The sequence below is a fragment of the Peromyscus leucopus genome, chromosome 2 (assembly GCF_004664715.2).
Source record: "Peromyscus leucopus breed LL Stock chromosome 2, UCI_PerLeu_2.1, whole genome shotgun sequence".
In the NCBI taxonomy this organism is placed as follows: Eukaryota; Metazoa; Chordata; class Mammalia; order Rodentia; family Cricetidae; genus Peromyscus; species Peromyscus leucopus.
This window is the reverse complement of record NC_051064.1, coordinates 15,064,615-15,092,590: the sequence shown is the minus strand read 5'-3', so window position 1 is coordinate 15,092,590 and position 27,976 is coordinate 15,064,615. Positions and strand designations below refer to the sequence as shown.

The 27,976-nt window shown below is 40.5% G+C and overlaps 1 protein-coding gene across 1 annotated transcript; it reads right to left on the bottom strand.

Moving 5' to 3' along the window:
- Positions 1-117: 117 nt before the first annotated feature.
- Decr1 (2,4-dienoyl-CoA reductase 1) lies at positions 118-27,976 on the bottom strand. Its single transcript, XM_028871623.2, has 10 exons — positions 27,805-27,976; positions 15,490-15,692; positions 10,542-10,599; positions 10,333-10,419; positions 9,197-9,344; positions 4,276-4,375; positions 2,589-2,661; positions 958-1,104; positions 480-542; positions 118-384 (listed from the first exon to the last, which is right to left on the bottom strand). The coding sequence occupies exons 1-10, from the start codon at positions 27,871-27,873 to the stop codon at positions 325-327; spliced, it is 1,008 nt and encodes a 335-aa protein (XP_028727456.1). The 5' UTR covers positions 27,874-27,976; the 3' UTR covers positions 118-324.

Here is a 27,976-nt window from a genome sequence, read left to right as displayed (position 1 = left end):
CAACTGAGCTATCTCACTGACACAGAATAATTTTTTTTTTCAGAATAATTTTTTAAAAAAAGTCTGTACTCCTTTTTGTTTCTACTATGTTTTGAAGAAAAGATAACTGGCACGTTGTATGCACTCGATGACTATCTAATCATTTATTAGGGCTGAGGTGCAGCTCAGAGGTAGCACCTTAGCATACCAGACACCTTGGGTTTGATCCCTGGGAATACAGACATCATCAAAGCAAACATTCATTAACCCTGAAAAACGAGCAGAAGAGCACGTCCATCGGCGTCGTCTCTAGTCCCTCTTGTCCCCGATGAAGACGAAACCGTCTTAGGAGCCTTTTGTCTTCCTGATGAGTCCTTCCAACATGTCCCACTCCTCCTTGGTGATCTGACGGAGGGAAACGATGTCAGTTTAACTGGGTCTACACACAATTTAAAGCCCAGTCTCCTGGCTTGTAGAAGTGTATGAACCAAATGCATTACCTTCTTTAGAGAGTTGAATTCACCTGACAGAAATACTTCCTCTCCACCATCAAATCTGATGACCTGGAAAAGACACCACAAACCTTTTCACTCTCAAAAGAAAAGTCTCTCAACCATCACCCACCTTCATCGCCTAAATAAATGCAGTCTCCTTGGTAGCTTCAGTCAAAGCTCAAATTTCAAAGGATAAATCTGAAATATAATCTAAATTTATTTGTTCCAGTTAGAATGCTCCTTCCAACAAAATCCTACCCAATTTAAAGATCATCTTTAAACAGTGTCTACTAAGACAACTTGAACTTAATAAAATTAATCTGTCAAGGAATAGATGTTTAAGATGAATAATGTATAAATATTTTATATGATTTATAGCTAATTAAATGTTTTAAGTCATATTTATATTTAGCATTATTAGGACTGATTCCAAAATAGGGCTCCCCACCCCTTCAGAAAGCTGAAGGCACACAGCAGTGCTTACCGCCCCATTAATCCAAGAGGCATAATCGCTGCAAAGGAAAGTGGCGAGATTTGCAAGTTCCTCCACAGTCCCCAGCCGACCACAGGGAATTCTTTCAATCATTTCTTTCTCAAATCTTCCCGTTGGGTCCAAACGGCTAAAGGCACCCTTAACAATGAAAAAAGAAAAATTAAGTTAGTATGTGTGTTCGTGTGTGTGTGTATGTGTGTGTGTGTGTGTGTGTGTGTTCGTGTGTGTATAGATGTATTTAATTTCTTGATTTTACATAAAATACAACTTGTACTATAGCATGCTGTTCACACCTTAGATGCCTTAGATGTTGTAAAAAGAATGTCATCAAATTCTTTCACAATCACTGCCAGCCAAAACAGGTCATTTTACCTAAATATACCCTTTAAGAGAAAAAATATCTATCAAGAATGCTGTTATCTTAGTTTTTTCCATTTCCCCTATCTCAGCAAGTCATTATAAAAATCAAATGAACAAACAATACACCCAAAAGAACTCTGAGATTACATTGTATGGTGGAGAGAGTGTGATTGTTATTTCATTTAGTAAATTCAGAAAAGTAATTCAATGAAATGTTCAAGAGAACTTACTTTCTTCTCTTTTCCTCAAAAGTAAAAATAGAAAAGTAAAAACAAGGGCTCTTAACTCCAACTCCATCTGAAAGAGGAGATGGTAGTTGCATTGGCGAACCTCTGCTTTGTGTCTGATGTGTGGAACATGGCAAGGAGAGCTCAAAGTCCACAGACTCATAAAACATGATGGTTCCTTCTCTTTTAGGTCTTTGAGTCTAGGTGAGAGAGCTCAGCCTGAAGGTGCCCAGGGAGCCCACAGTTCTCCCAAGGCAGATAAAAAGCAGCAAAGACTAAAAGTACCAGCTAGTGCGACCCTCGTTTCAGCATACCTTACTAGGAAAGTACTGCGCTTCAGCTGCCTTCTTCTCTTTAACATGAGATACCTATTACTTGGGTACAACCCATACCCCCACTTCCCCACTACAAGTGTCCTTTCTTGGGAAGCACTCTGGCACAAATGCTCTCACATCTTTCCCAATAGTATTGTATACAGTGGGCATTCAAAAAATTCAATGCGGGGGCTGAAGAGATAGCTCAGCAGTTAAGCGCACTTGTTGCTCCTACAGAGGACCAGGTTCAATTCTCAGCACCTGTATGGTGGTTCCCAACCATCCCTACCTACAGTTCCAGGGAATTTAGTGCCCTCTTCTGACCTCTGTGGTACCAAGCATACACATAGTTCACAGATGAGACAAAAATCTCACACATAAAACAAAACTGAATAAATCTAAAAAATTTTTTTAAAAGGCAAATAAATACATGGAGCAGATGACTTCATGGAGTCACTGGAGTGCAGAGAAGACACTTCTGTGACTACAGTTCTTCTGCAACAGTACACAGCAGATGCCACTTGAACTGCATTCTTAGGTTTGCAGTTAGTTTTCCATGAGTTTTAATATATATAGTCACTCCAGTTTTACTCACTCTTTCCCTACAAGAGCTTCAGATCCAGGCACCCCTGGAAAGTCCCCCACACAGCAGTCAGAATGAACCCACTACTGTTTGATTCTTTAATCATGCACAGTGTTATAATATGTCAAACAGACTCACTTTGGTTTTTATAGGCCCCGGTTGAATTATATTGAATCGCATTCCATATCTACCCCATTCAGCTGCAAGAGATCTAAAAATCAAAGGAGATAAAAATACTAAATTGCATTCCATATTTACCCCATTCAGCTGCAAGACTCCTATAAATTAAAGTAAACAAAGAACATTGTAAAATTTTGTTCTGTGTGTTCAAGCATGACCACCCAGGGTTCACTGCACATTCATTGATTGCCAGGAAACGCACACAAACAGGTAAGTCTGTTACAAATAGGCAGGTAACTGAGGCACAGAAAGACTAAACCATTTTCTTGAGGTCATGCTGCCCATCCGTCAAACTCTGGGAATCTAGGCCATGGCTACATCTTTACCTCCCCTACTACACAACTTAACAGTTACATTTTAGTGTCCTTAGTCACCACACCTAACATCTACAGTTTACAACAAGAAATGTAATATGCCAGGCATAGTGACACGTGCCTTTAATCCTAGCACTCAGGAGACACAGGCATTTCTATGAGTTCAAAGCCAGCTGGGTTCACATGAGAGCTTTGGGTTCATCCCCACCACTGCCTCCAGCCCCAGCTTACATTTACAAAGGCCATTACTTTTTCTTATAACCTATGCACTGGATAACAATGTCTGCAGGTAGCATCTCAAGTTTATCAGCTGAGCAAGACATGGGTTACACAGCTTTAAATCATTAACACAGCCTTATTTAACTAGGATCTACCGTATTGTTAAACTAAACTGCAAAGGAAATAAGACTCAAACAAAATCTTGAATGTCTTAAACCAAAATACCATTCTAAGAGAGAACATGGAACCTTGTAGCAGCCTGTTTAGAAATGCACTCGACAGTCTATTTTTCAACATGATCATATTTTATAGATAGCACTGACATGTTTCTTGTGTGTGTATATTTGTATATATATGTACTTAACATAGTTGCAAAAGGAGACTTAAGTTACCTTACAAGATACAAATAATGCAAATAAGGAAGGTAAGACAGAAAGGAGGAAGAGGGAAGGGCCAGAGCAGACCAGGAAGCATAATGGTGCCAAAGGGAAGCTAAGAGCAATGTATTAAGGTGTTTTATCCAGCCAGGCAGTGGTGGCACACACCTTTACTCCCAGCACTCAGGAGGCAGGTGGATCACTGTGAGTTTGAGGCCAGCCTGGTCTATAGAATAAGTTCCAGGACAGGCGGTTGCATAAAGAAACCCAGTTTCAACACCCCTCTCCTCAAAGTGTTTTATATAATGGCAAATTTGCATCCTATTATCATGACTCTGTGAAAATGGTAAGCCAAGTCAGTCATGGAGTTTGTAGTGCCCGTGAGAAACAGCATCCTAATTGCTCAGAAGTGGAACTGATTTTAGTACAAAACTCAGGAAAATATTCTCTCCTGAGAGGTTTATAAAAGGAAATTTTTTGTAACAAAATAATGACCTTAAGACACTGTAACTTTACAACAGATAAAATTCAGTGAGCTTCATAAAACTATAGGGTACCTATGAAGATAGTTTGAGAGCATCAGTCAAAGTCCAGGTCAGTGAAACCAGTCCTGTGGCATGGGAACATGTGATCAAACATAGTCTGCTCCAAATCAGTCTTTTTTTACCTTTCTCTGAAGGGAGACCAGAGAACTTTATCTATTTTCAGCAACACAGTTAACACAGTAATGCTCACTTATTCATGGCTTCCACGCCTGATTTGGCTGAAGAACTTGGCATTACGAAGCCTGATCCACTCTCAGCATAGATGGTAGTGATAGCAAGAAATGCAGCTCCTGGGGAATGAACGGGGACGTTATCAAGAATGCAGCCACATCAGTTCCTATCAAAGAAACATGGTTGACCAAAAACGGGGCCCTGTGCAGAAAGGAGTCACAAAAGCCAGAGGGCTTCTTCTTGGTTTTGAGTTACAAACCCTTATCACTGAAATCTAAGAAAAGTGTGACGCCTTGCTCCCAGTCTCACTGTCTTGGGATGGCCAGTCTGCACTCCCCTGTACCTGGCATGTCAATACAAAGACCTAAATTTAAGAAACTCATCGCACCGCGGCCCCCCCACCCCCCGTAGCCAAGCACTACTTCAATATGAAGAAATCAGAATTAAAATAAAATTATCAAGGACTTCTGCCTCTAGTCAAGGTGAACTCACATAACCATCATAAAAACTATACAAGAGACATGATATTGATTCTGTCATTGTCAGATACCTTATGGCAGGTAGAGAAGGACTGTCATCCCAAGATGATAAGCCTAACATCATCCTAGGACTTTGGAGTGAGAAGCAACTCTGAGAACAGGAACAGGGCTCAATGACTTTTCATGGGGTCTCCCTGAGCGTGCACTGATGCCCCATTATGCTCCTGAGGGTAAAAATCCATGGAATCTGGCAAAGGGCAGATGCCAGTGCAGCTGTGAGCTGAACAGTGTCTGTAGACCTCACAGAGGGCTGGGAGACAAGGAGGTGATCAGCAACTTAATGAACATTCGAGACTTTCTGTAGCCAGTTCAGAAAAATCGTACCTAAGGCTAAGTTAGCCTCAAAGGAAAAGCTACTATAGCCACCCAAATAAACCTTAATGATGAGTTGTAAAATGATCATGTACTCAGTGTAACTACTTCCTAAAGTAAGGCTCAACACACTTCAAAGGAAAATTCAAAACTTACACAGAGTTAGAAACGTGAGGAAAAGCAATTAATAGAAGGAGTACAAAGAGGACCAGAAGATACAGTTAGCATATAAGGACCTTTATAACAGTATTATAAACTTGATATAAGATTCAAAAGAAAACATGATAAAGGAGTTCAAAGACGGCTAAATATGAGCCTCTGGGGAAAGGAGCCTGTTGCCAAGTCTGATGACTAGAGTTCAACCCTGGAACCCACACGGTGAAAAGAGAGAGAGAGAGAAGCTCATTCTGAAAGCTGCCCTCTGACCTCATATACTCACTGTAGAATACGTGTACACACACACACACACACACACACACACACACACACACAAATATGCGCATACTCAAACACAAAAAAATACATGAAATTCTGAAAATAATTGAAAATATAAAAATAGAAAAAAATCTATGGCAAAAAAATGTAATATCTGAAATTTCAAAATTAAATTAATGAGCTTAGCTATAGAAGATCGTCAGTGAAGACAAGACAATAAAAACTATCCAATACAAAGGTCACAGGGGAAATAGTTAAAAATAAACAAAAGACCAGACTGCCAAGTTGTTATGGGACATTCTAGCATGATATATGTGTAATTGGAGTTCTAAAGGGAAGAACTATAGACTAAAAAAAATCAAATTTGGTAAAAACTATAAAGTATAGTTCCTAGGCAGTAAACAAATGCCAAGAGGGATAAACAGAAGGCAGGAACTATAAAGGAAACAATAAACCACTAGGAGAGGGCAAATAAGGTCACACAGGTCACTACCGCACCAACCCTCATCAGGGACCACAGAGAAGACAGGGACACCTTGAACATTCTGAATCAAAAATCTTGTCAATTTTAAATTCCATAAGCAACTGACGATGCTGTCTTCTGACATACCAATGAAGAGAGAATTCACAGCCCCTAATCTGAATCAGAATGAATTTAAAGATAGCCTTGAGGCTAAATAAAATTAATACTAGACAGAAATCCAGATAGTCTAAAGAATTACATATCAGAAATGGTAAGTGTGTAGGTAAGAAAGCATGTTTTCTTGTTTCTTTATTTCTTAAATTGACTGTATAAAGTTAGAGTGAAAAGTGACACTATACACTTAAGTAGTAACTGCATCTGGGACATAGAGTCTCAGTAAGTTGAATGAATTAAAAGTTTGAAGAGTACTCTCGATTGTGAGAAAACAGATTTTCTACTTCTTACAGAGATATAACACTAGATTTAAAAAACTATAAGTTTAATATTATAAAAAAAATAAAATATACTTCTATGTTTTACAAAACATTTTAATTAGCCTGTATTTGTTAGTGGGGTGCAGTGGTACACACCTGTAATCCCCACACTTTCAAGGCTGAGCGAGAGCTGAGGGACAGCCTGGGCTACATAAGAAGACACTGTCTGAAAACAACGGAAAGAAAGGAGGAGGAAGTTAAACTTGAGGGACCACAAGAAAGTATTCTGAAGTACACCTCCATAAGGTCTTCTCCACACCAGGTTTCTTTCTGTCTACATATTTGAGAAGAGACGTCTGTCTACATATTTGAGACGAGATGGGGTGGAGGACGGTGCTGGGGTCCCTTTGAGGATATGTGAGTAAGCATGGTTAGGTTAGCCATTCTCACAACTCCTACATCTCAAACTCCTCCTTCTAGATCTCTGAAAACAGATTTGCCTCCAAAATCTCCTTGTGGGACAGAAAAAGAGTGTGGAGATTTAGTGGTCCCGGTACAGGACAGGGACAGGCAATGCCAGGTGCATTTTTTTTTTTTTTATTCATAGCTGTTAACTCTGCATCACCACCAGCTGTGCCTCTAACTCTAGCTAGGCTGCCCTTGACCTTCAGCTGTTGCCCTTGACCCTCATCCACCTGCCGTGCCCTCCCCTGACCTTAGGAAGCAACAGTGCACTTGAAGGCACTCCGGTGCCTTCATCTTCATTAGATGACTACTCATGACGTGCCTAGATTGACTTCCTAGGTGTTGGGTTGCCTCCATAGTTTTGATGAGGGATTACATGCATTGCTTTACTGAACCAACATCCAGGCTTATCCTAATTAGTATGTTTCAGAGATCATGAGCACTTGAGAGCCTCAACTGCTAATCCAGTACCAGGTTAGACCCACAGTACCCAGCTTCTCCAGCCCAGAACACAAACTATCAGGACACAGCCTCAACTGACAGGATACTTGGAAGAATAGAAATGGGCTTCCATCTTTTCAAAGTCTTACCTAATACATTTATAATGAAGCCCATAGAATTTTAATCCAGTGTGATGAATAAAAATAGACTGAAGTCTGTGTTAAAATAAAAGACAATAATGAAAAGTCAGTCAGTCAGAAAACTAAGGATCCCGAAGATGAGCAAGGGAAGAAATAAGAGCTCATAAAGCAGAGGAAGAAAGTGATCATGGAGCCAGAAAGAAACAGAGAAACAAAAATGAAGAACTACATAAGGAGCTGAGAGTAAGAAAGACAGAGAGACAGGGTCAGAAAGTAGAGAGAAAAACACACGGAGCTGAGACAGATAAAGGTTACAAAAGCAAGAGCAGGCACACAGAGTTGGTCTACAACCCCATCTCCCTTCCCAAGTCGCTCTATCTGTCTAATTTAAATTAGTAAATAAAATAACAGTGTCACAAAAGTCCTGATCCAAATCACATCTACTTTGCTACAGTGGAAATGGGTAAAAGAGGATTGTGCTGGGTGCTGGGAAAGGACAGAAATTGCTAGCATCTTTTAAAAAGCTGTGCCTTTCTATAATCCTGTTCACTCTTCCATGTCTTTATCATCCCTGCTCAAGCCAGTTTGTGAATTAGCCACACTGGGGAGAAGAAATTGAACCAGAGAGGGGACAAAGGTCAGATATAACATCCTCCTCTCCTCACACCAGCCCCTGAGAGTCCTGGGCCTTGTTCATGTGTTCTACCTACTCCAAGAAAATGCACCAAGCTTCAAGTCCTGACCCCAAATTATTCAGGGGCACAATCTTGTACATCTCTGCTTCAGAAGGCACATCATTCAAGGTCTGGTACATAAAGTCATGGTGAGAATCTAGTAAGCAAAGCGCCCTGTCTAGCGCTAGCAATTCTCTCCCCCCCCCATGTGTATGTTTGTTTAAGTATACCTACAGGCATTATACATTTTCTATTTATATAGACATAAATTTTAATAAAGAAGTTGGTTCACAGTTATGACAAAAATGTTCTAGTAACATCCAATCTCAATCTCTCCGGTGTCTGCAGTTTCAAAGATGGCACCTTCATCTAAACTATTCACCCAGCTAAAAACCATCTTTTTATAAGTTGTATTACTATCAGCTGTGAGACTTCCCTTGCCTTACCACCCATACCATCTCTCCATATGCCAAAAAGAAAAACATCAACCTTCCCAGCCCCACAATGTGGCCAGTGAGATTTTACATTAGATCACCATTCTTCACACGGTAACTTTGATGAACAACTAACTGCCTATTTCGCCTTTGGGGACTTTCCCAGTTACATATAAAGCCACATCCCCACAACTCTTTCCTGCCTCCTCTCTCCCCTTCTCGATCCACACCGAATTCTCGATTGCTCTCTAAACACATCTGCCCTTCCCTTCCAGCTGGCCTCTATCCAGGGATGTTCCTGATTCCTCGTCCTCTTTCTTTACTCATACATTTCTTAAAACAAATCTCAATTGCATCTTATTTCTGAATCTAATCACTGGCCGCAGGAAGAAGCAGTCATTCCCGTCTCTGAGTTTCCAAAGCCCTTGAAAGCTGGGTTTACTATGACTTACACCACAACCTCTGGCAAGCATGGGTCTTTACACCTGTGAGATGTACAAGTGCAGACGGTCTTGCTTACATCTTCAAGTGTGCCAGGGCTTAGCCCAGACTCGGCTGAGAAAGCGCCCAATAAACACAGGAGGAATGAATGAATAAACATACCTTTCTGTGCTTTAATTAGCTGCTTTCCAACTTCCAGAGTCACATAGGCTGTGCCATTGAGAACTATGTCAGTAATGGTCTTCCAAGCATTAGGAGACAGTCTTTCACTGGGAGAAATGAAATTCCCTGCTGCGTTGTTTATCACCACCTAAAATAAATAAGGCAAGGGATCTGAACATCCCAGTAAGCTAGCTACAAAGCAATACCATGAGATTCACTTGGTTTTCATGTTTCTTGAATCTGTAAAAACCACTTATAATTTCCCAATCCTAGAATTCCAAGTCCTGTCTTTAAATTAGCATGGACTTTAGAGACAACAAATGTAGGTAAGGGTATGTACCCTGTAACTACACTTTACTTCAACCATCATAAGACACCTTTGAGCCAGCTGTGTTGGCTCAAAGGCAGCATTAGGAAGGCTGAGACAAAAAGTCAGAAAGAACTAAAAGCCTGGGGGTACACAGGAAGTTCAGGCCAGCTTGAGCTACATGGAGAGGAAATCCTTACCCCAACCTCCACCCACATACACAAATCAACAAAATGAAGCCTTTGAAGTTCTGCTGCCCTTTAATTTTAAGAAGTGGCCGTCTCCACTGGTTCCTGTTGCCTCACTCCCAGGGAAGGCTCTGCTGGGCTCTGCAGTAGCTTCAGGATTACAGACCAGTCTGAAACAGCTTTTAGCGGAGAAAAGTGTTCCCTTTGAGACTATTGGAGGAAGCAGCTTTTCTCTAATAAATGAGCCAAGCAACAGCAAAGTACTCATTACCTCTCAGGTCTAGAAAGCAGAAATGTGGAATTTCTGATGATTTCCCTGGTTTGTGCCGTTCTCCTCTATTGAGAAATGCTGATAGTCATTAGGAAAAGCAACCCAGTCAATCACTTAAACTAGCTACTGTATGCTCGTTATTGTATAATCTCATCAAATGAGGTGAAATCAAGTTTGTTCTACAATTATGAATATGTTTTTAAAGTATTCCTGTGGGGTAATGGGAGCGCAGTCCACCTAATCTTTTCTCTGCTTTAAGCAGAGCCGGCATTTTCCCACCCTGGCTCTGGATCATACCAGCAGCTCCTTCCCTGTGTGTCCAGGGGATGTCCTCAGGGGCTTTGGAAGGCTTCAGCCCTGTTACACTTACATCAGGATGCCCTGCAACCTTGATCAGCTCCTGCACGGTGTTATGCACCATATCAGGATCCCGTACATCACACCGAATTGCATGAACCTGCAAAAACGATAGAGAAGAAGAACTCAGGCATTTCCAGGCTTCCTAACCCCAAACTACAAATAAACTATATAAACATTATAATCCCCACAGCAGATTTAAAGAGCTGCTTTTCAATATACCTTATTTCCAGTTTTAGAAGAAATCTCTTCCGCAGTAGCTTTCAAAACATCAATATTCCTAGAAATAAACACAGGTAGCTTCTCATGAGTTCTAAAATGTTCTCATATATATTTTTCTTTTTAATTTCCTAAGCTAAAGAACACAGAAAACTGACAATTTAAAGAAAAGCATTTCTGTTGAAGTATGAAATTTATGCTTACAGGAAAATCAAGTTGATTTCATTTTTTTAAGTTAAATTGAAATAATTTTCATATATCTGAAACTAATTCACAGATTTAATCACTAATATACGAGTAACTTTACCATTATCTATATATCAAATTATTTGGAGGGTTTTTCTTTGTTTTGTTTTGGAAACAGAAACTCAAGTAGTTAATATTGGTCTTCAACTCTCTAGGCATTAGACAGTGCCCTTGAATTCCTCATCCTCCTGCCTCTACCTCCCATGTGCTAGAATTAAAGTATGTTCAGCCACACCTGATTCACTTAATTTAAATTTGAATTGTTTCCTCAATTAGAATCATTATATTCGTTCTTCAACCAAAGAAATATTGCTGTTATAATCCCCAGGGGTTTCAGATTAAATTTATGAGTTTGAATCACCCTGAGTTCAATCTTACATCCTTGAAAGAAACACCAAAAAAACCAACCATGAATGTGAACTGTATAGCATCAAAGTAAAAATAGCATTTTAAAACTCTTAAAAACATTGCATTGAGAACATAATAAATGTTCCAGCCAATTTGTGTTTGTAATGACATACTGACTGTCACTGAGGTGACAGCTTGAGCAAAGTTTGTGACAAGGCTCCGGAGAACCAGATTTCACAGTAAGATGGTGTGCCAGGCTTTTCCTTTGGGGCCACCAGCCAGCTCCCAAATCATGACATGGAGACTTATTATTTATGAATGCTCAGCCTTAGCTTAGGCTTGTTTCTTGCTAGCTCTTATGTAACCTGTTTCTCTTCATCTGCATTTTGTCTCAGCGCTCTTTACCTTTCCTTCTTTCTGCATGTCTTACTTTCCTGCTGTCTCCATGGCAGGCTGGCTGGCGGCTGCCTGGCTTCCGACCCCGGGCATGTCCCTCTCTTTCTCCCTCATTCTCTTCTCCTTCTCCTCTCTAGAGCCTAGTTTTTTCCTCCTACTTATTCTCCCTGCCTGCCAACCCTGCCTATCCTTTCTCTGCCTATCCACTGGCTCTTTAGTAGACCAATCAGGTGCCTTAGGAAGGAAAGATGAAACAGCAACACATCTTTACATAATTAAACAAATGTAGCATAAACAAATGTAACACATCTTTACATCATTAACAAAGGCAGCATAAACAAATGTAACACACCTTCACATACTTAAAGTAATATTCCACAACTTAAACAAATATAACACATCTTTGCCTAGTTAAACAAATAGCCCACATTTCCCTCTTTTGTCTAAATAAAAAAGAAGAGTTTTAACTTTAACATAGTAAAATCACATTCAGTAAGAACAGTTATCAAGTAATAATTACATTTACAATAACCAGTTCATTTGTATTAGGCAAATTCAGAGAAAATACTTTTAATTATTTATCCTATCTTGGTGAATCCAAATTTACCTTCTATCGTAACTAAGGAAAACTGTAACTATAACTATCTCATCTTCAACTCCATCAAAGACCCCAGAAAGATATAATATTACTTGAGTAGACAGAAAGTACAGTGCAAACCACTTCCAAAATGACAGAGACATCTGGCTGCCTGGACAGTCACCCAAAGTTCCTCTGCAATGTTGGGGCATCCATCTTCAACCTATAGGCCTAGGATATCTGGCAGACTCTTTTATGAAGCAGGAATTCTGAAGGACTATCCTGACTAGTCTTGGCAAAGTTCAGCAGTCACTTTCCTGTGTGTCCTGCAGAATGTCTGGCAGACTTTTCTATGAAGCGGGAATTTTGAAGGACTGTACTGCCTTATCTTGGCAAAATTCAAGTCTTTTTCCTTTGTGTCTTGCTTATCCAGTTTTTACAGCATACTGTCAGCAGTAAAGGCAAGAGCAGTTTCTTGCTCAGATGGCTAACTTTGCCAGAATGCAAGCAAACTCCATATGGAGGTTCTTTAATTCCCAACATCCTTTTATGAAATAGATTGATGCTGCCAGGAGCAGATGCGTCTCACTGTCATGAACTTAGGTTATTAAACATCTTAAATGCCATATTCTATAGGTCTTTGAAGTGTTTGAAGACCATCTATCTATCTAAATATATCTGATTAACCTTGGAAACATACCTAATATGACTACCAGTTTGATTATTACATATAACTAACTACTAACCTGCATTTCTTAATTATACATTTTATTTATAAATGAGCTCTATAAACACAATAACCCAAACAAGAGTCGAAACATACATACAGTATAACAAAAATAACTTTAAATTTGTATCAATATACCAAAAAACATACCAATGTAAAATATTTGAGGCTAATAGTTGTCTTTTTGTCCCATATTCCTATATTCCCCCTAAATGATGACAATCATCCATAACACATCAAATAACCAAAAACCATTCACCCTACTTCTTGGGGCATTGTGTTCTCTTGACTACTTGCTGTTGTCTATAGACAAAAGCATCTTTAGGGAACCTGAGAAAATTGAGATAATGGTCAAGTCCTGGGAAAATTAGTCATAACATTTGTTGTCCAATCTCTGTACAACAGGAAAGTGCAAGGCTTATCTGCAATCCTGTCTAAAATAGTCTCAGCCAGCATCCTTGAAGCTATTCTGAATGCAGAACTCTGAGGAAACTGTAACAGAGGCACTCTGAGAGGATGGATCACCTGGGCCACCCATTTTCATTGGTATCTGGTCCCCTTACTCTGAAAACACACAAACTTTCAAATGTAATATACATATCTATAGTAATAAAAGTATGGACTGTGCATTGTACACACAGTGCCAGCCAAAGATGACTTTTTGTTTTATGTTTTAGCAGGTAAAATATACATCACTTATCTTGTAGTTTTTTTTTTTCCTAGTTTTAATTCTTTAAGTCTGTAGCCAGGATTTTCAGGGGATCTCCCCTGATCAAACCTCATCTCTATTAACCTTGAAGGAATCCACAGCCTTTTGTTTCCTGGGGAAACAAAAGCATAACGACTTCCCCAGTGCAATATATTTTCTGACTTCCATTTTAAATTAAGGCATTCTTAAAGTGTCCAGACTGGTTTAATTCAGCAGTCCCTGTTACAATCCTACATCTCTCAGCAGCTGTTGTTCATTCATCAGCATTCAAAAAATTCAAAGTCAATACATCACCATACAGGATCTAGATTCCCTGTGTATTTCCCATCTCTATGTGGCTTATCCCTTTTTTTTCATATATTACTTTACTCTTTCTTTAAAGACTATTATTTTTAAACTATTTTTTTCTATGACTGTATATACCCTTTTTCTTTTCTTTCTTTAGTCTATGTACATTTTTAAACACACTGGAACCTGTTTAGAGGGTTTTTTCCATCTGGACTGGCTTTACAAAGTGCCTACAGCTGCTCACTTGCAACATTTTATGACACCTGAGCCAAACTTTAAATTGCTAAGTGGGAGGGGGTAGCCCTGCCCTCTCCTCTGTCCATGAGAGACGAGGTTTACACCCCATGAGCCTGGCCAAGAGCTGTGTTCAAGTACGAACTTCATTCAATTCACCCCAGCTCTGGGATGCTTGTGCCTACTGCAACAGGTGTCCCTACCCAGCATGCTGTTTCTACTCAATGTGCCGGCTTTTTTTTTTTTTTCAGCTATCTCAGGCTCTATGTGGAAATTTGGTTCCCATGTTGGAATGCCAAATGTACCAACCATTTTTTTTTGGGGGGGGGGGCGGCACCAACAAGTTCCCAAATCATGACATGGAGACTTATTATTAGTTATGAATGCTCAGCTTTAGCTTAGGCTAGTTTCTTGCTAGCTCTTATAACTTAACTATTTCTCTTCATCTACATTTTGCCTCAGGGGTTTTTAACCTTTCTTTCTTCCTTCCTTCCTTCCTCCCTCCCTCCCTCCCTCCCTCCCTCCCTCCCTCTCTCTCTCTCTCTCTTTCTTTCTTTCTTTCTTTCTTTCTTTCTTTCTTTCTTTCTATATGTCTTACTTTCCCGCTTTCTCAGTGGATAGCTGGCTGGCAGCTACCTGGCTTCTGGGCCCAGGTGTATCCCTCTCTTTCTTCCTCATTCTCTCCTTTTTCTCTGGAGCACAGATTTCTCCTCCTACTTATTCTCTCTGCCCACCAGCCCCACCTATCCTTTCTCTGCCTAGCTACTGCCCATTCAGCTCTTTATTAGACCAATCAGGTGCCCTAGGCAGGCAGGTTGAAACAGCAACACATCTTGACATAATTTAACAAATGCAGGATAAACAAATGTAACACATCTTTACATCATTCACAAGGCACCATAAACAAATGTAACACACCTTCACATAGTTAAAGTAATATTCTGCAACTTAAACAAACATTTAAACAAATCCATCTTTGCTAGTTAACCAAATATTCTATAACAAGATGATATATCTGCCTAAGAACTTCTGCCTGTGTGGCTCTACATCCATCACTATATGTATGTTGAAATTCTTGTCCACCTTAAAGCAACTCTAAGGGTTGAATCCATTATTCTGTCATGGCATTCATTATCAATGGAATTAGTAAGAAGGATAAGGAGCCCAACAGAAATCAAAACTATCTCCGTGTAGTCCTTTAGAACTCCACCTTCATATTCAGAAAATGAAAACTGCAAACACCAGCAGTTTCATGAAATTCCTTACTATTTTTACAACTCAAATTACAACTGAATTTTTCCAAGGTCATTTATTTAATCAATCTACAGAATGTTTTCTATAAGGTGCAATCAAATGGCCCTGGAACACTCTGTTTTTAATACTGTGGCACAGTTAGTTTCTTCACAGACTCTCAAGTGACACTTACCTGCTGGCTATCACACACTGGGCACCCAAGCTGGACAGGAAAGTCGTCATTGCCTTGCCAAGGCCAGTACCTCCTCCAGTGATGAAAGCCACTTTTCCTTGAAAAGTATTAGGTGGTAGCATAGGCTTTAAAATGGGCAGGAAGAATTTAGACTGTGGAGCATCGATGCTTTGATGCAGTGTTTTTGTTCCACAACTGAAAAACTAAAAGAAAAAAAAATGAGTTGAGACTGGTACACCTGTACATTTACAAAAGAGATGAAATCTTTTAATTGTCCATCATTATTGAATTTAAGCACTTTTTCTGAATAATTAAACATATTAAGTGAATATAATTACTAAATACTATAATGAGGGCTCCAGGGCTTAGACAACACAGGAAAGAAATTCCTCCATAGTCATATGCAAGTTCTTAAACTTCTTTTTGTCTCCGTTTCTTCATTCATAAAATGAGACCAACAAAAGCATCATCATGGGACAGTGTAAGGACTTCACTAGTTGTTGTAAGTAAAATAAATACAGTGGTACTTAGAGAAAGGAAGTAGTACACAGCAGGTAGCACTCTGGTATAAATGGTGGCATTATTATTTGCAGATGTTATGTTTACATTCAAGTATAAAAAGTAATATAGCTAGCCAGGCAGAGGTGGCACATACCTTTAACCCCAGCACTTGGAATAAAAAGGCAGGCAGGCAGATCTCTGAGTTCACAGCCAGCCTGGTCTACAGAGTAAGTTGCAGGACAGCCAGGGCTGCACAGAGAAACCTTGTCTTGTGGGGGAAGAAAAGGAACCAGGTGAGTAGCACACACCTGTAATCGTGGCCATTCAGGAGGCTGAGGTAGGAGGATCACAAGTTCAAAGACAGCCCATTAACAAAAGGAAAAGAAAAATGTAGATGAAAACCACATTCTGTCTTTGAATTACTGAAGACAATCATTTTAAAATTCTTATTCCTGATATATTTAAAGTGAAGGGTAAATAATGCAAATTAACTTAAAACATATTTCTTTTGCTTAGTTTTTTATTTCACAGTTTAAAAATCAATTACTTGTGAAAAGCCCTGCTATTCTCACACATTTTAATTATAAAAACAAACTTTAAGTGTGGAGCAAAACACACAGTAAAGGGCTAGAAAAATGGCCTGGCCTCTCTTCCAGAGGACCTCGGTTCAATTCCCAGCACCCACATAGCAACTCATACTGTCTATAACTCCAATTCCATGGCTTCTGACACCCTTACACAGACATACATACAGGCGAAACATCAATGAACATAAAATAAAAATAAATTAAAAACATATACACACATAATAAAACCAACATTCATTTAGTGGTTACTATGGGCTACAATTAGATAACAAACCGTGTAATCACCATAGACTTGAAATAGATATGATTTTTACCCCATTTTCTAGCAGAAGTTCAAGGAGGTTATGAACATTGAAAGTTGCAGGACCAAATTCAAATATAGGCTGGCAAACTCTGGAGCCTGCTCTTACAATACCCTGGCACACTGCCTTTGGCTTTCCTCTAAGTTTCTCTTAAGTTTCATTAATACACCAGGGAGAGATGTGACATTTCTCCATCAGGTAGGTCATACTGGCAAGATCAAAATTCTAGATCTATCGTTGCCTGTTAGAGTTTTTCTGTATACTACATAGCTGTAAATAATTAGATTGTAAGCAAACCAAAATAAGGCTGACCAGCTGAATTTATATAAGACAGCATTTACAGTGTGATGTTAAGTCAATTTATATATATATATATATATATATTATATATATATGTATATATGCATTATTTTCTTAATTACAAATAATAATCAATGTTCAGGTGTGGGGATGTACCTCAGTAGGCAGAGTACTGCCTAGCATTTGTAAAATCCTGGATTCAATATCCAGAACTATACAGAAAATGAGGTGTGGTAGTACATACTTGTAATCAGAGTACCACAGAGGTGTATGCTTAAAGATAAAAGTTCAGGGTCATCTTCAAATACATAGCAAGTCTGAGGCCACCTGATCTCCATAAAAACACACTTAGGACAAAGACAAGAAGGAAACAACCGTAAATAGTGAACTATGTGCCACCTGCCCATGCCACCTGTGGACAACAGCTACAGACTACACCTGCCCATGCCACATGTAGACAACAGCTACAGTGTAAATTCTGTTGTCATGTTCATTTTGCAGATTAAGAAATTGAAACTCTAAAAGGACAAATAATCTACTTTTAAAAATAATAGCAAGGGATCTGGAGAGATTACTCAGTGTTTAAGTGCACTTGTTGCACTTCCAAAGGACCTGAGTTCAGTTCCAGCACCCAGCATCTTTCAGCTCATAACCACCTATAACCCCAGCTCCAGGCAATCTTCCCCTGGCCTCGTGAGCATCCCTAACATGGCATACACTCACACAATTACATAAATAAAATTTCTAAAAATAGTAAGTCTATAATAAATAAAATAATAGTAAGAAGTAAAGACAACTTAAATCCTATGTGTCTGGCTTCAGAGAATCACTGTACTTGGTTATTATCACTAAGCGATGGGTTTATGGACAACTTCTTTTCTTTCCCAAAATCTACTGAGCAAGTATGATCTTCTTTCATAATCAGGAAAAATCATCACAAAGGTTAAATTTTACAAATCTGGTTATGTCTCATCCTCTTCATCATAATTGTATCATCATATTGGCAATGCTGTTCTCCCCACCATCACCACAATATCCTTTTGCTACAAAGCAACAATCCAAGCAGCCTACAATCATCTCTTTCTTTAGAAATGGCAGATTTGCTTAAGACTTCCACCCACCTCCACAAGGACTCCATTAGGATGATGAATCAGGAAATTTGCGCAAGTGGGCTGGTAAATTTGTCACTATCTGGGAATGATGAAAAAATGTACTGAAATGTTCAAAAGGCTCTGCCATGAATTTTTATTTATTTGGGGTTAATTTGTGCAGGAAATTTGAAGCTTTCTGAAGGATAATTAATCATTTAAATAAAAGCATTTAAAATATACTTAAAAGCATTTTATCAGCCTTCTAACTGGCAAAGGAAGTATACAAAGATAAAACTATTATATTTGATAATAGCAATCCTACTGTGTTAATGAAGTATCATTTCATGTCTTAGTAAGTTCATGTGATCTGACTGATAATAATCTTATGAATTCCTTTCCTCACACTGAAAAGGGAAACCACTTACTTGCTATTTTGATTGACACCATCCTCTAATAAATGACAGCACATGTGTGAGCATGAAATCAGCCATCTCTTTGCCTAATCACAAGTTATCTACTAAGACTCACAAAGTGACTAGATCTCACAGAACCATGGTGTGATCGTGCCTCTTTTTACAAGGCAAAATCCTGAATAACTCAAAACTGCATCTGGCCACTTCCTCCTGAATTATGAAAAGTGAATGCACCATAAATGGGCATTTGAATGATCTTCAAATCTTGCATTGTGATTTTTTTTTCTACATGGAGCTTATTTAGAAATGAGGTTTTTTTTTTCTTTAGTTAGAAATAATACCTTTCTCATCACCATTGGTTTCCTTGTAGATCTTTGATGTCCTGAACTTTTCAAAACTTCCTAAAGTCTTCATATTTTGGAAATGCCTACTTATTACATGCTGAGCTCTAAATCTGCCTTAGGAAGACCAATTCTCACCCCCTCCCACTTCCATACTCAGCAGCACCTCATATCATACCCAGCATGTACATCAAGGGTGATCACATTTATCCTCAAAACGGCAATTCTGAGAAAGTATTGTCTTTGTCCTTTCCTTAAGGGATTAAAAAACATAGATGAGATTCATTTCTAAATTACTTACTGATTTTTGCTAGCCTAAAGTAAGCTATTCAAAGACAAGCATTAAGGAGCAAGAGGCGTAGTTCAGTGGTAGAGCATTTGCCTAGCATATACAAGGCCCTGGGTTCTATTGCCAGCATTGAAAACAAATTACATCCTTATTAAAATTCTATTTCACTTTTTACAAAAGTTGATGAGACTATCCTAAAATTGATATGGAACTGCAACAGGCTTGAAATAGCCAAAGCCATTCATAAAGCATGGACCTATTACCCACTGAAAGAAGGACACATGCTGAAGGTGAACACTACCACAGATAGTTTGTCCAAATGCTCGACAATGTCTGCTGAATACCAACAATGTTAAGGTTAACTAAAACATGCATGCATTGGTAATCTTAGGCCAAATGTATATTATGAAGCTAGCACCAAGTCTTGAAACTTTGAGTCAAGATTAAGATGCTGGGAGACTTCACATAAAACTCACAAGTCATACAAAGACTACATGAGTTAGTACAACCCTAAGCCATGCCCACCTGAGGTAAGTTTTGCATCTTCTCAGCCTCCAGTCATACACGCTAAGTGTGGCCCTTTCACTGAGAGGCCTTCTTCATTTACAGAGCCATCAGGGCCCTGAGACATTTGAGTGATGACCCCTTGTCTAAACAAAACCCAAGCATCAATACGAAAGAAAGTGGGACAACTTTGGGATTTTTGTAGATCACATTGTTGTTTTGCTTTTTGCACCACAAACAAGCTCCTGGCAGTCCATGTAAAATAAATATTTAAAAAAAAAAATAGTACTTAAACATGCTAAATTTTTTTTTAAAGAAAAGTCAGTTTCAAATCTGTAAAATTCATTAAACAATAAATTTTCACAGGGAAGTTGTGAGGCTGAACAGATCAATATTTAATAAAGAATGGCTCAGCTATTCCATCACCAACGTAAGGACTGTTGATCAGGTCTCCACAATCAAACGGCATACTTTATTTATTTATTTATTTATTTTATTTTTTATTTATTTATTTATTTATTTATTTTTTTTTTGGTTTTTCGAGACAGGGTTTCTCTGTGTAGCTTTGCGCCTTTCCTGGGACTCACTTGGTAGCCCAGGCTGGCCTCGAACTCACAGAGATCCGCCTGCCTCTGCCTCCCGAGTGCTGGGATTAAAGGCGTGCGCCACCAACGCCCGGCGGCATACTTTAAAAGCATGGATACATCCAGAACCAAAAAGACAAAACCACACACTTCAATTTCTCTCTCTCTCTCTCTCTCTCTCTCTCTCTCTCTCTCTCTCTCTCTCTCTCTCTCTCTCTCTCTCCTCTCCATCTGTGTGTGTGAATTTGAGAGGCAGGGTGCAAAGGCACATGCCAGAGATCAACCATGAATACCACTCCTCAGTGGCTGACCACTGTGTTCTTTGGAACAGGGTCCATCATTGATCTGAAAATTGCTATTTGGGCTAGACTGGCTGACCAGCATGTCCCAGGAGTCCCCCCACCTCCACCTTCCCAGGATTGTGTGTACTACCTGACCCAGTTTTATATGGGTTCTGAGGACTGTACTTGGGTCTTCAAAGCTACCCACCTAGTGTGGTCTCAGCTTGCTTTTCTAAAGCTACTTGATACCAGTTCTGACGGTAAAATCTATAGCTACTATTGCTGCAGCATTCCCAAAGCTTGCCAAGAACTTTCACCTCCTCACCTTTGCTCTATTTTTCTCCATAGACAAAACTACTCTTTTTCAACTTGGCAGAAGCACCAGTCAAAATTAGGTGAAAGTCACCATTTCCCCTCCGATTGGTGCCTACTTCTCTGGAGATCAATTTGGCAACACTGATCAAAATGTCACATGTAATACCCTTAGATCAAGTTACAAGCATTAAGGAGCAAGAGGTGTAGTTCAGTGGTAGAGCATTTACCTAGCATGCACAAGGCCCTGGGTTCTATTGCCAGCATTGAAAACAAATTGCATCCTTATTAAAATTCTATTTCACTTTTTACAAAAGTTGATGAGACTATCCTAAAATTAATATGAAACTGCAACAGGCTTGAAATAGCCAAGGCCATTCACAAAGCATGGACCTATTACCCACTGAAAGAAGGACACAATGCACATGCTGAAGGTGAACACTGCCACAGACAGTTTGTCCAAATGCTCGACAATGTCTGCTGAATACCAACAATGTGAAGCATTATGCGTTAAAAGAAAGATGCAAAGAAAGTGATGCATAATCTCCACCATGTGCTTTGTCAGAAGAGGCTATCTTCCTATGTGTTGACACAATTGCAAAAGCTTCTGGAACAACCCACAAGAATCTACACATTGTAGTAAACTATCAGAAAAAGACTAATGAGATAGACACAGGATAATACTGCTTGAGTATTCCACATTCATTAGACGGTATTTCATTTGAAATATCCAACACGAAAGTGTGTGCAAGCACATAATACAGGAAGGTCTGAGATGGAAACAATACTAAGAAAAGCAACACAGAAACAGTTCATAAAGACGCCACCTTATCTGAAGTACTCTGCCTTTAACACTCGGCTGTGAGTTCCAGGGTAGACAATGAACTCCTTCCATGGTTCTTTCAGGGAGACGGGCTGGGGCTGAGGGTCTGCTGATTTGTGGCAGGTGAATATTTTTAGATAAAATTTATTCTGACTCAGATTCACACAAAAGTGGGAGTTTGTGCAGACTGTTCATTAACTGTCATGTAACATCAGTTTGGTAAAAACTGGCCAACCATATATTTCAAAGGATGTGAAAATGTGTACCTATATACTTCCAAAGCACTCTCCCTGTATTGCCTGCATATAATAAGTCTTCCATTGCTTCTTGCAATTTTTGTCTGGTTGCTAGAATGTGCTTGTTTATGCCAGCTACATGACCTTTTTAGTGTCCAGACACTGCCTTTTCAGTATAGCACCTACAGTTCTTAGCAGGAGGGACAGCTCTTCTGCACTTTCCAATGCAGAAAGCAAGGTTCTTAGAGAGTAAGAACTGCCCCCAGCACCCTGAATGCCAACCATGACCCTAAAAACTTAAAGAACTAAATTGTCCAAACTCTGTGACCCACCCCCTGCTCTTCACCTACTAGCTGAAGTGCACTCTGTAACTATGTGTGCCACCTGAGCATCCCTACCCACCTACAACTTACAACAGAGCACTGCACAGAGTGCTGTGTGCCACCTGAGCATCCCTACCCACCTACAACTTACAACAGAGCACTGCACAGAGTGCTGTGTGCCACCTGAGCATCCCTACCCACCTACAACTTAAACAGAGCACTGCACAGAGTGCTGTGTACCACCTGAGCATCCCTACCCACCTACAACTTACAACAGAGCACTGCACAGAAAGCTGGGACGCTGAGCTCCTGGGGAGCTCAGATCTTGTTGCCACAGCAACAACGAGCCTGGATAGAAAAGAAAATGCATTGCTGGACTCCAAGCTCCAAAGGATAGGCTGAATCATGCAGTTGCCAGGAGCAAGGCAGAAATTTCATTTCTGAGTAATGACATATCTCATAGAATGAACCAAAGTCCTTGAAAAAGTCATTACTCTGTGCTACGGGGTGTACTTTCCACCGTTATTACAGCTCTTATCTATTTGTAGTTAGATGCAGACCAAGATGTTTCCCAGTGCTGCATAATGAAGGGAGATGAAACAGATGAATTAGGGAACGGTTGGAGGTGTTCCACTGGTCTTTATTCCTGTCTGCCCTTGAGACATCTCTTCTTGACTCTCTATTACATTAGCCAAGAGTAACATGACTCTCATCATTGAACCAACTATCAGAATCCCTGTTCTTACAGAAGATTTGTTTGGATTATAGAATTTGCTTATGTGGAAAATTATTAGACAGAAAGCACGTTATGGTAAAGTTCATCCACTTATTTTTAGCAAGTTTTTAATTGAGCATCTACTCTGCCCCAAACACTATTCTAGGCAATGACAATGTAGCAGTAAACAAAGAAATAAAGATACACTATTCTATCTTTGGTGAGATTAGATTTTGGGGAATAGGATAAACAAACTAAGAGAAATATACAGTATATTAAACCTTGGTGCATGTTACAGGATGGCATAGAATGGAGGTAGGCCATTGCTACAGGTGGGGCTGGAGATATGGTTCAGCAGTAACGATTCTACTGCTCTTCAAAGGCCTAGGTTTGGTTCCCAGCACCTGAGTGGTGACTGAAACCATCTGTAACTCCAGTCATAGGTAAACTGATGGCCTCTTCTGGCCTCTGCAGGCACCAAGAATGCATCTGGGGCAGAGACATACATGAAGCCAAAACATTCATACACATGAAATAAGGATAAATAAATATTTTTGAAATTAATAAATAAAAGTAAAACAGTGATACTTTGGGGTTATCTTCTTCTTCCAAATGGAAGAAAGAGACAGCATTTCTTCTGAAGCTCTCCAACATCAAGGACACCAAGCAAACATGAACTGGATTTTACCATGATGTCCTTAGACCAAGATCAGGAACCTCATGTACTTCTTTCCATGTCTTAAGACACAAACTGGACTACATCAAATTATTTCAACCTGCAGAAATGGGCAATGACCCTTTCCTTGTTGATACATGTTATTCTCCAAAATGGAACTACCTTTTTTATATTAATTTATGTGTGTATGTGTTTATATGTACAAATATATACAGGTGTTGTGGTGATTTGAATAAGAATGGCCCCTATGGGCTCATATATTTAAATGCTTAGTCATCAGGGAATGGAACTACTTGAGAAGGATTAGGAGGTGTGACCTTGTTGGAGGGAGTATATCACTGGTAGGTGGACTCTCAGGTTTGAAAAGCCCATGCCAAGCCCAGTGTCTGTCTGTCTGCCTGTCTCTCTGTCTCTCTCTGGCTGTCCTGATGTAGAACTCTCAGCTACCTCTTCAGCACCATGTCTGCCATGCATGCTGCCATGCTTTCTGCCATGATAATGATGGACTAATGCTGTGGGATGGTCTGTATGTCAAAATGCTCTGATTGGTCATTAAATAAAACACTGATTGGCCAGTGGCCAGGCAGGAAGTAGGTAGGACAAGGAGAGAGGAGAATTCTGGGAAGCGGAAGGCTGAGGCAGAGAGACACTGCCAGCTGCCGCCATGACCAGCAGCATGTGAAGACACCGGTAAGCCACCAGCCACATGGCAAGGTATAGATTTATGGAAATGGATTAATTTAAGATAAAAGAACAGTTAGCAAGAAGCCTGCCACGGCCATATAGTTTGTATGCAATATAAGTCTCTGTTTACTTGGTTGGGTCTGAGCAGCTGTGGGACTGGCGGGTGACAAAGATTTGTCCTGACTGTGGGCAAGGCAGGAAAACTCTAGCAACAGACTAACCTCTTAAACTGTAAGCAAGCCCCCACTTAAAGCTTTCTTTCATAACAATTGCCTTGGTCATGGTGTCTCTTCACAGCAATGAACAGTGACTGAGACAGGTGCCCACTAAAGACAGAAGTGGGTGTCAGATCCCCTGGTTATGACTACACGATGTAAGTGCTGGGAAAACACACTTCACTTCTCCGAAAAAGCAGCAAGCACTCTGAACCCCTGAGCTGTCTCTCCAGCCCTAGGTTGGAATTCCTTCTTGGGCCCTCCTCCTCCAGGCAGCCTTGTCCGCCTCTGCATACACAATTTTGTTCATCTGTGCATTATAATGCACTGTGTTTTCAGTCTGTCCAGCTGGTAGTAACCTTTTCCACACACTTTTAGTGTGAACCATGATGATAAATTTTCCAACTCCACAACATGGTGTGCAGAGTCACTCATGTTACACGCTTCTTCCATGTTTACTCTGTGTCAGGTCCTGATTGGGGACAATCAGTGAGCTAACCAGATATGACAGAATTACAGATGGGATAACAGAATTTTAAGTAGGATAAAGAAAAACTTTGTTTTTTACAGAATTGTTACTCTGTACCTTATTTAACTATATAAATTGCTTAAATTAATACTGACCAAGAATCACTTTTATAAAAATAATAAAGTGATTACTTGAGATAAAAACTAAAGGTCATGCAGTGAGCACCAACAGGCCAGCGTCTACAAACATGAGCAAGTTCTACACCTTCACTAAGGAATTTAACCTTACAAGACACACGGCACTGCCTTGTCACACCTACTTTCCTTGCACTAGATGTATATCAAAGCCTAATCGTGAGATACCAACCATCGCTCCAGAAACATAAGTGAATCTATTTCCACACTGATTGCAGCCTCGCCTTTTCAACCAGGGAGTCTCTCTAAAGAAAGCCCACCAATTACATTTCATGATAAACAACTGATTAAATTAAATGTTTTCTCAGGAGAATGAAACAAAAACTAAGATCAAAGTCCTTTTTTTTTTTCTTGAAATCTCAAGGACAGTACTTGACCAAGCAGGAGTCTTAGTTATTTACTGGATTGAACTGAGGTGTACGTAGGTCAAGAGCCAATCATTCACAGATGGTGCTTATGACAATTAGAACATTTCTCTGACATGGAAAGTTTTAACTATAATAGCTTATATGTAACGCTCAAAAACACGATGTTTCTTGCCAGCTCATCATTCCTTCCCCCAGGATTCAAACTCCACTCTAGCCTCCATGTCCCAAGCAGACAGGCACCTCTATTACCTCAGAACTTTTTTTTTTTTTTTTTTTTGAGACAGGTTCTCTCTACATAGTCCTGGAATTCACTGTGTAGCACTGTGTAGATCAGGCTGTCCTCAGACTCACAGAGATCCACCTGCCTCTGCCTCCCACATGCTGGGATGAAAGGTATGCACCACCACACCTTAACATTTTTCTTAAGCAAATGATTTTCAAAGCGTCAGATTGCAATCATTTTGAATTCATTTTTCCTTCTCAAAGTGCATCATCCAGTGGTATCAGAAGACTGGGATTCTGGTCTGTGACTCCGGGGCTGCAATCCTAACAGCATCGCTAGGTCAGAGATGTGGCCAGTACAAAAAGGACCAGTTCTCGGGAAAGAAACACAGCGGTTTTGTCTGTCTTTACAATGCTGTGTTACTTTTAAAGACAAACAGTAGCAATACAACACTAGCAGGGAGCAGACCAGTTACGGGAGGTTCTCTGACTTGAAGAAATCACCACACCTACTCTCCCGCCTTCACATCTGGAGCCCTGTCCAGCCGTGTCTGACCCCTATTCTCCCTCCTGGGCTTCTCTGCACCCCGGGGACTCCTGTCCTTTCCTACCTCGCTGCCCTACAGTACCCTGTTCTTTCACACCACCCCATATTTTTCTAATGTGAACACTACAGGGCCAGTCTATCAAACTTGAAGGGGGTGTGTGGATAGCAATTGGTGGACTGACTTTTCTATCTGGATAGGGAAATTCTGCTTTTTAGCTTAAGATTTTTAACCTCGTTAGGGGGAAGGACTGCCTTGAAATAGTGCTTTTTTCCCCCTTCCTCTTCCTTTTCCTCCCTAGTTTCTTCACTTGCATATTTTATTTCCATGGTAGACTTGGTGGGAAAATGTTGAAAAGCAAAACAAAATAAGCCTGAGGGAAACAAAAATGGATTCCACCATGAGAAGCACCTCTAGAAAGTGAATCTAGCCATGGTTTAGGTTTTGTTTTGTTTTGTTTTGTTTTTTTTCAAATTACTTTATTACACTGTGCTTGTTTATTTGGGGGAGAAAGGCCTAAGCCTGCCTGACAAGAGTTGGATCCTGGGACCCAGCGGTAAAAAGTGAGAACCAACTTCCACAAGACTTTTCCGTTCTTTGAGTTTCATGTACATCTGCTTTGTGAAAATTCATTATACAAAATGAAGTAATTCCTGCCACATCCCAAAAAACCAGGGCACTGTGTGTGGGGTGGGGGGCTTGAGAACGATAACGCTGCTCAGGGGAGGCTTCCTCAGCCACGGAACCAGCCTGCTCACCCACCCTTTCTCTTTCCTACCCACAGAACTGACAGCTATGCAGGCAGGCTAGCTTTGACTAAGAGCTTGCCAGTGCTAAAAGTAGGTAAAAGGTCAATGGACCTCTTCCAAAATAATCTGAGTTCCCAATCTAACACTGGACAAACCAGAGTTCACCCAGCTTGCTTGTGTCCCATTCCCTGCATATTTACAAACGAAAGTTCCTTTATCGGAGGTTTATACCTCTTTTTTCCCCCCACTCTCTTATTTCCCTGCGTCCTGGGACCCCTGAGCCTCTCTCCTTCCCCCTCACTGCGTCCCTGGAGCCCCTTCCTCTCTCCTCACATCTCCTCCAAGTTCTGGAACCTTGTCCCCTCACACCTCTCCTTGCCTGGCATCTCTCACCTCCCTGCACCCCAAGGCCCTGGGCCTGGTTCACCTGCCGGCGTCCCGGGATCCCTGGCCTTCCCCCTCCCTGCCCGGGAGCACCCTTGTTCTTTCACGTCTCCCGGCTCCCGGGAACCCCGGTCTTCCCACTTCCTCGGCCCGGGACCCCTGGCCTGCAGAAGCCAGCCTGGCCCTCACCACCCCGCGCTGCCTTACCCTCAGAGGACCCGGATCGAGGGGCAGGCGGGACACCCGAGCAAAGAACGCGCGGCCCTGCAGCGCCATGTCTCCAGCCAAAGTGCCGGTAATGCCAGGGCCCGCCTCGGCCGGAAGTCTCCGATCAGGGCGGGGACCCGGCTGCGACCCAGAGCCGTCTGGCCCCGAGGGG